The sequence below is a fragment of the Manacus vitellinus genome, unplaced genomic scaffold (genome assembly GCF_001715985.3).
Source record: "Manacus vitellinus isolate BGI_N305 unplaced genomic scaffold, ASM171598v3 scaffold_25_pilon, whole genome shotgun sequence".
Lineage (NCBI taxonomy): Eukaryota > Metazoa > Chordata > Aves > Passeriformes > Pipridae > Manacus > Manacus vitellinus.
This window is the reverse complement of record NW_021939882.1, coordinates 9,384,373-9,392,301: the sequence shown is the minus strand read 5'-3', so window position 1 is coordinate 9,392,301 and position 7,929 is coordinate 9,384,373. Positions and strand designations below refer to the sequence as shown.

At 57.2% G+C, this 7,929-nt stretch overlaps 2 protein-coding genes across 2 annotated transcripts in view; one reads left to right on the top strand and one right to left on the bottom strand.

Moving 5' to 3' along the window:
* The window catches only part of TMCO6 (transmembrane and coiled-coil domains 6), a 10,075-nt gene extending 3,731 nt beyond the window's left edge, over positions 1-6,344 (top strand). The window contains exons 2-12 of the mRNA XM_029960197.1: positions 134-258; positions 496-605; positions 717-900; positions 1,625-1,729; positions 2,257-2,342; positions 2,907-3,023; positions 3,663-3,774; positions 3,864-4,029; positions 4,110-4,204; positions 5,040-5,207; positions 5,854-6,344. Of these exons, the coding sequence (XP_029816057.1) occupies positions 134-258; positions 496-605; positions 717-900; positions 1,625-1,729; positions 2,257-2,342; positions 2,907-3,023; positions 3,663-3,774; positions 3,864-4,029; positions 4,110-4,204; positions 5,040-5,207; positions 5,854-6,012 (1,427 nt within the window). The 3' untranslated portion in view covers positions 6,013-6,344. The remainder of the gene's footprint in view (positions 1-133; positions 259-495; positions 606-716; positions 901-1,624; positions 1,730-2,256; positions 2,343-2,906; positions 3,024-3,662; positions 3,775-3,863; positions 4,030-4,109; positions 4,205-5,039; positions 5,208-5,853) is intronic.
* Positions 6,265-7,929, bottom strand: part of NDUFA2 (NADH:ubiquinone oxidoreductase subunit A2) — a 2,909-nt gene continuing 1,244 nt past the window's right edge. Inside the window, exons 2-4 of the mRNA XM_008932526.4 lie at positions 7,843-7,926; positions 7,612-7,718; positions 6,265-6,461 (exon numbers count right to left, since the gene is read on the bottom strand). Coding sequence (XP_008930774.2) covers positions 6,370-6,461; positions 7,612-7,718; positions 7,843-7,926 — 283 coding nt within the window. The 3' untranslated portion in view covers positions 6,265-6,369. The remainder of the gene's footprint in view (positions 6,462-7,611; positions 7,719-7,842; positions 7,927-7,929) is intronic.

Below are 7,929 nucleotides of genomic sequence, written 5' to 3'. Positions count from 1 at the left end.
CATCCCTCCCAGGCCTGCACAGGGAGGAACGAACAGTTTCTCCTTGGGTTAAGGGAGGAATAAGGGGCTCTTGGGTGGGATGGAAAAGCGTCCTGCCCTAGGCGGGTGGTGACGGGTCCTGATCCGATTGCAGCTCTCAGGAAAGCCCGGCGGGAGGAGCAGTTGGTCAGCAAGCGGCTTCTGCGGGAGGACAGCGCGGCGGAGGAGGGGGGACAGGATGGAGCAGACACCGTGCCGGACCCACTCTCCGAGGATGAGGTGAAGAACATGACGTTCTCTGTCGTAATGAGGGTCTCAGGGGTCTTCCTCAGCCTCAGCAGGTGAAGGAGGCTGGGCAGGGGTGGCTTTGGGAATGTTTCTGAGTCGCTGCCAGACACAGTAAGGTTCTCTGTGCCCATCTTTATGCCCTGGGTTCCTTTGCCTCCAGGATTAATGGGAAGAAATTTTAATGCTGGTACTGCTGAAAGCTCACCTATGTTTTGATTCCGTGGCCAGGTCCTCGAGCTGCTCAGAGCTGTGCAGAGGGGCTCGGAGGACAGGAAGGGATCTCTCGGCCGCCTCCGCCGGGCTCTGCAGAACGAGGACACTCAGCAGAAGTTTGTCAGGTCAGCCCGGCTCTGGTGTGGCTGTTACCATGTCCCGAGGGGCCCTTTGTCCTGGTGGCTGGGTGGGTGAGAGCAGGGAGGGAGGTGACAGCAGCCTTTGGGTCCCACCAGGCTGGACGGCAGCATCCGGACGCTGACGGGGCTGTTCACCAGCAGCCTGGCCGACATGCAGCTGGAGGCAGCCCGTTGTCTGCACGAGCTGTCCCACTCCAGTGACCCCACCGTGGCTGAGGCCTGTCTGCCCGTGACCTCCTACCTCCTCACGTACCTGTCGGGGCACAGCGTGGAGTTCACGGTGAGATCCGTGTTCTGGCACCAGAGGATCCTTTGGTAACTGTTGGTATTGACCTCTCTTGGCCAAACCTGGCTCACGTGGGAGTGCTGGTGGGAAGGGGCCTTCTGGAAAGCCTCTGGTCCAACCTTCCCCGTGGAGCAGAACAGTTCCCAGTGCCCGAGTGTTACAACCCACCCCTGAAGGTGTGGTAACTGAGGTTCTTGTTAATGGTGGACCCCTTGGGTGGGATTAGAGTGACACGACACTGAATGACTGGGGTTTATATACATATATATATAAAAATATATGTTTTTATATGTATATGGCAGCTTTATTTTAGAACAATTTGATGGCAATGCAAAGGAGATGTGTAGATGTTTTGGCTATTATCTACAGAAATATAATAATATAAAAGTATAAAGATATCACTTAAGAAAATATATAAGGAAAAGAAAATAAAAATAAGAGTAGATAGTGGAGAGGAAAGATATCACCACCAGTGGATCCAGTGATGAGACTTGACTGTTGCAATTTCAATGCCCTCCAAAGTGGAAGTGATCAGATCCCAACCTGAGCCAGACAGAAAAAGAACCAACTGAAGCTGACACAGCTGGGAATGGGGTGGCTGGAGAGTCCAGCAGTATCTGTGTGTCTGAATTCAGCTCTGCCCTGCTCAGAGGAGGATGTGAGACCTGGGCTTTGCCCAGGGGAGCACAGACAGGGTCACTGCTCTGGTGTGTTGCAGGAGCTGTGTTTGTACACACTGGGGAACCTCGTAGTAGAAAGTGAAGCTGTGAGGAAGCAACTTCTACCTCAGGGCATCATTCCAGTGCTGGCATCCTGCATCCAGGTGGGTGAAACAGCTCAGCCACACTTCTCCTCCTGCCCTGCCCTAGAGAGACTTCTCTGGCTGACAGCCCTGAGTGAGCAGCCCTCCTTCCAGCCTGGCTGTGGGCACAGACCCCTCTGCAGGGAGCTGTTCCCTCGAGTGTGAGGGTCACTCCTGGGCTCTCCTGCACTCCATTTTTGGGGCTCAGCTCACCACCTTGTGCTCCTCTCCAGCTGAATCTCTCCCACCCAGTGGCTTGCTGATACAGTCTGTAACACAGGGAGCTGCAGGCCTCTCCCCTCTGCCTGGGCTGGGGCTGTGCTTTGCAGGTCTGCATTTGGGCTCCTAGACCCCTACAGCCACAGCCCAGCGAGTGTGGGGAGGGGGATGGCTCAGCTTTGGTGTGGCCACAGGTTCCTGTGTCCCTCTCAGTGCCCTCTGTGCCCCCTCTCCTCTGGGCACAGTGGGACTCAGCTGCTGGGTTGGGTCTGGCACTGTGGGCCCCTGGCTTTGCCAGGAGGGATCAACTCTGTTCTGTTTGATTGCAGTCCCCACACGAGGCCGTGCTGGAAGGTGTGGGTTATGTCCTCTCACAGCTCCTCCAAGCCAAGGAATCACCCATGGAGATCATCCCGTGAGTCTGAACTTCTGAATCCTGCACCAGGATGGGCCCTGGGGCTCAGTGTGGTATTTGTGTGCCGGGGACATGGGACCTTTCCCATTCCAGTGATGTTAATAGTCTAGGGCAGAATCCCACCTGAATTGTGGGGGTTTGGATGTGGATCATGGCACAGGGCTTGGCTCCTTTCCCTCAGCCTCATCCAGGCAGACAGCTCTGGTATTTTGGTGAAAGCCAGTGTGGAGCAGGGTGGGCTCGCAGGGAAGTTCTGGCTGTGTTCCTCCTGTGAAGGAAAAGATCAGATTGACAGCCCTCAGTGCCAAAAATATGACCTCAGCCGAGGTGTCCTGAGTGCCCCCAGCCCCTGCCATGGACAGGGAGAGCCCAAGGCTGCAGCCTTTGGCTGAGAGTCTCTTCCAGGTGTTTATTTGGGGCATGTGGCTCCTGGTGCAGGGTGTGGCATCTCCCTGCTCAGTGGCCAGGGTCAGTGCCTCCCTGTCAGTGTCTGTCCAGGGTCAGTGCCTCCCTGTCAGTGTCTGTCCTACTTGTGCCTCCACTGACTCTGCTGTCTGACCCCAGGCAGGTCCTGGACTCTGTCCTCCCCCAGCACATGCTTCGCCTCCTGTGCTTCAGCCTCAAGGCTGGGCTGGGAGCAGCCGTGGAGTTTGCCTGGTGTCTCCACTACATCATTTGTAGGTAAATGTGCTTTTCTCCTTGTTTTGAGTTCCCCAGGGGCAGCCAAACAGAGGCATGAAGGCTCATGGTCCTGTGAGGGGACTGGATTTTCTCCTCTTGCCCTTTTCCCTTGGGAAAGCAATTCCTGTGCCCTCATATCTGAGCACACATGGGCTGTTTGCAGGATCACTTGAGTTCCTTTATGGGGTGGTAATGGGTGATAAACCTGAGGACGCTGTTTCTGGTCCTCTGAAATGCCCCCAGATCTCCTCCCCATGTCTCTGGAGTTGTCCCCCACGCTTCCCAAAGCAAGCTCCCTGAATCCTCACACATGTGGGCTTGGCTCAGTGCCACCCATCCAGGCTGGTTGTGCCAGCAATCCCTGCCTGCCACAGGAGACAAGGAATGTGGGGGTACTCAAAGAAGGGTTGGGGCTGTTGCTTCCAGACCCACACAGGTAATTCCAGTGAGTCTGTTTTTTATGGGCTTTTAAACATTCTCGGAAGCTTAGAAAAAACCCTGCTATTGCAACATGAAATAAGCCCTGTGGTAGTTCAGGAGGGTGCTCTGAATTTCCAGGCCCTGTTGTTTTGCAAGGGGCTGTGGCAGTTTTCGCTCTCCGAGCTCCAAGAGCCACCCCACTGTCCCTCCCCTTTGCAGGCACAAATCCAACACCGTGCTGCTGGGGCTGGGGGCTGTGCCCACCCTCACCTCGCTCCTGCTCCACCTGGCTTCCGAAATCCCCCAGGACGCTCCCGAGGGCCTGGAGCTGGTGAGAGGCGGGCAGGGTGCTGGCTGTTCCCGGGATTGCTGTTCCTGGGTCCAGCTGAGGGGCTGTGTGTGTCGCTCTGTCTGTCACAGCTCGTGTGCCCCGTGCTGCGGTGTCTCAGCAACCTGCTGGCAGAGACGGGCTGCCAGGTGTGGGATGAGCGCCTGCTCATCGCCCTGTTCCTCCTCCTGCAGTGCTTCCTCCAGCAGCACCCATTCCTGGTCCAGGAGTGCCTGTGGCTGCTCAACAACCTCACGGGTGAGTGTCCCCTGGCACAGCCGGAGCACTGCTGGGACCTGCCCCGGTTTTACTGACACGTCCCTTCTCGGCCCCCCCAGCGGACAGTCCCTTCCTCTGCTCCGCTCTGCTCTCCCTGGACCTGCTCCCGGCCCTGCTGCAGCTCCTGCAGTGCTCCCAGATGGCCACTGTGTTGGTAAGACCTCACCTCGTGCCTTAGGAACCGTGGGGAAGCGCTGGAGTTCCAGGAACATGAATCCCACCCTGACAGTGCTGGAGTTGGAGGGTGGATGGGGCGGTAGGGACAGCTTGGCAGAAGGTCTCCTGTTGTGACAGTCACCAGCCACCTCCCCTGAAGCCAATCCAGCTGTATTTACCCCTGGCAGAGCCTTGTCCCAGCACAAGAGCAGTTCCAAGGGAGATGCTAACTTGGAGTGAGCCAGGGGAGGCTGCTGACACCTTGCTCTGGAGGACCCCAAAGCTTTAGAGGGCTTGGGGGGACATGCTGCCAAGGGGTGGGTGGCACAGCTGGGTCTGCTTGGCACGGGGATAAACAGTGCCTTGGGGTGGGCATGGAAAGGGCTTGTAAAGAGCATTGAAAACCCAGGGGGTTGGTGGGCACATGGCTTTGGGCAAGCACCTGGCAGGACAAAAAAAGCTGGAGAGAGACTTTGGACAAGTGTCTGGAGGGACAGGACAAGGGGGAATGGCTTCGCACTTCCAGGGGGCAGGGTTAGATGGGATATTGGGAAGGAATCCTTCTCTGTGAGGATGGTGAGGCCCTGGCACAGGTTGTCTGGAGAAGCTGTGGCTGCCCCATCCCTGGAAGTGTCCAAGGCCAGGTTGAACAGCTCTTGGAGCAACCTGGGCTAGTGGAAGGTGGTTCTGCCCATGGCAGGGGTGTGGAACTGGATGACCTTTAATGTCCCTCCCAACCCAAACCATGCTGTGATTCCATGCCATGGGAGTTGTTCCCAGCCCTCCCCAGCCTGTCAGGAGGCTGCCCCCGAGGTGTTCCCTGCTCCGTGCAGGTGCTGACCGTGCTGTGCAATATCGCGGAGAAGGGACCGTTCCAGTGCCAGCGGCTGCTCCAACAGCCCCTCCTGCCCCTGCTCCTGCCCATCCTCGCCCTGCCCGACCCCGAGGCCCTGGGGCAGTGCCTGGAGCTGCTGCACCTCCTCTTCCTGCACTGCCCACAGGTGAGAGCTGGGGGGGGCTCCAGGGCACAATAAAGGGGCAGGAAATTCTTATTGTGGGGGTTTTTATTATGGAAGGGGGATGATTATTATAGTTGAAAAATGCTGCCCTCAGTCACCACCACACTGCCCCCCACCCCTCAGCACTTCCCTGCCCAAAGGGAAACTGTGATGCAGAAGGTGGAAGCCCTTCTTGTGTCTCTGGGAAGATCCTTTTCATCAACCAGGACTGAGGTTTGGGCAGGTTGTTTGTACCCTCTGGGGTTATTACAGGTGGATTCTTTTTATTCCACTGTGGTTGCTTCATTTAGTGAAGACCACAGGAAGAAATTCTTGGCTGTGAGGGTGGGGAGGCCCTGGCACAGGTTGCCCAGAGAAGCTGTGTGCCCCATCCCTGGAAGTGTCCAAGGCTGGGTTAATCAGGGCTTGGAACAGCCTGGGCTAGTGGAAGGTGTCCCTGCCCATGGCAGGGGGTGGAACAAGATGGTCTTTAAGATCCTTCCCAACCAACCATCAGCATGGTGGGATTTACCTGGCTTGGGAATGTGGTGTCCATGAGGGCTCTGGGGAGTTCCTCCAGCCCCGTTCCCTGGGCTGTGGTGGCTGTGGGCAGACCCTGGCCAGCTCTCACCCCTCTCCTCTGGCACAGGCTGCTGCTGATTTCACCAGGCAAGGCGGGCACCAGGCCCTGGAGCAGCACCAGAACACCCCAGAGCTGCAGGAGCGGGCACAGGCTCTGCTGGACACGGTCAGGCAGCCCCTGGGAGCCCCCAGTCCCTGCCACACCACACTGCCTGCCTTCTCCTAGGCCTTGCCACCTCCCTGCCCTCCCCCACGCTCCAAGGGGGAATGAACTGTTTGTCCACCCCATGCCCAGCTTCCCGAGGGCTGCTCAGGGCTCTGGCTGCAGGGGAGTGCTGGTCCTTGTCACCACCCAAGCCACCAGTCCAGTGCCCCCCCAGAGCCTGGAGAGGAGCAGAGCTGAGCTGCTGCTGGTGCCAGGGAGGGTGTGAAGGGCTGGATCAGCCATTCCTTTGGGCTTCCATCCACCACGTGAAGCTCAGGGTAAGCACGTTGTGTTTATGGATTGATAAGTTAAAGATACATGTCTGACATTAAAGATCATCAGTCAAGTCTCCAGCACGTGTGTATTCACTGTCTGTCCTCATGCTTGGCTTTTCACAGCGCTCTCCAGGGCCTTGGCCACTTCATCCACTGTCAGGTTGTTCAGTGGGATGCTCTTCTCCTTCCCAAACTCTGTGGGAAACATAAAGGGTGAGATGGGGGAGGGATGTTGGCCCTCTTCTGGTGCCAGGGCAACCCAAACCCTGCCTTGGGCTTCCCCAGTGCCACTGGTATCACAGCCCAGGCTCCCACCAGCACCCTTTTAGATCTACCACTCCCCAGTGTCCCCCTCTGTGCCCAAGTTGTCATTGCCACCTTCTCCTTATTCTCCTCCTTTCCCTTGGAGACGAGCCAAAGGAGCCAAACACCTTTCCCTGCCTCTTTTTGTTAACTTTGGCTGGGCAGAGACACATCCCAGAGCAACCTTTCAGCCTGCTCCCAGCAAGGTGCTCACCAGCACCTCAGTAAAACAGTCTGAAAAACTCCCTGTTCCTACAGGAGCCCCAGCTCAGGGCTCCAGTTCCCTGCAAGTCACACACAGACAAGAGACTCCACTGGTCCGTGTGCTCACACTGGGAAATTTGTGCTTAAAGAGTCATTGCATCTTCTCAAAGGACAGTTTCTAAATTGTTTTGGTCAAGCCCAAATGGTTTTTGGAATAAAACAAAGCCTTTACCTAGGTGCTTTTCTGCTCCTTCCTTGGTGTTTCACTGACAATCCAGTGTAAATAAAGGAAAACCAGCCAAATTTTTGTGCAGTGAAGGGTGGGGGTGGGAGATCACAGCCACAGGCTGGAAACTACCTGCTGAGCCAAAGGGCCCTTTTCTGCCTCCCCCCAGGCCACTTCCCTGAAGTGAATCCCTCTCCACCAACATCCTTCACTGTAACCCCTGAACCCCCACTGCTGTATCCCATGGGAAGGAATTCCTCCCTGTGAGGCTGGGGAGGCCCTGGCACAGAGCAGCTGTGGCTGCCCCATCCCTAGAAGTGTCCAAGGCCAGGCTGGACAGGGCTTGGAGCAACCTGATCTTGTGGAAGGTGTCCCTGCCCATGGCAGGGAGTGGAACAAGATGGTTTTTAAGGTCCTTCCAACTTAAACCATCTTGTGCTTCTATGATTTTCCCCATCCCCATTTTCCCATGCCTTTCCCTTCCCAACCCACCTCCTCCCTTTGAGTGTTTCATGGCCTTTAAGTCCCTTCCAACCCAAACCATTCCATGACGATTCCACGACTCTCTGGCTCCCCGCAGGTGCCTCCTCCCGGCGGGCACCCCACACTCACCGTACCGCGCCCAGAGCTTGGGCTGGACACCAGAGCACTCTCGGATGAGGATGGGGAAGTCGGGGTTCGCCTTCTTCAGGGTCACATAGTGCTTCTCGATGAACTCCCTGCGGGGGAAAGGAGGAGCGGCGGGTCCCCGGTGCTCAACCCGGGGGTCCCCCGGCTGAGCTAGACCCCCCAGCAGGGCATCCCGAACCCCATTCCCAGCTGTCCCCGGGTCCCCGCGCTGACCTGACGCCCTGGCTGCCGGCGGAGCGCTGGCACAGGTGGATGCGGAGCTCCCGCATCCTGAGGCCCAGCCCGCCCCCGATGCCCCTC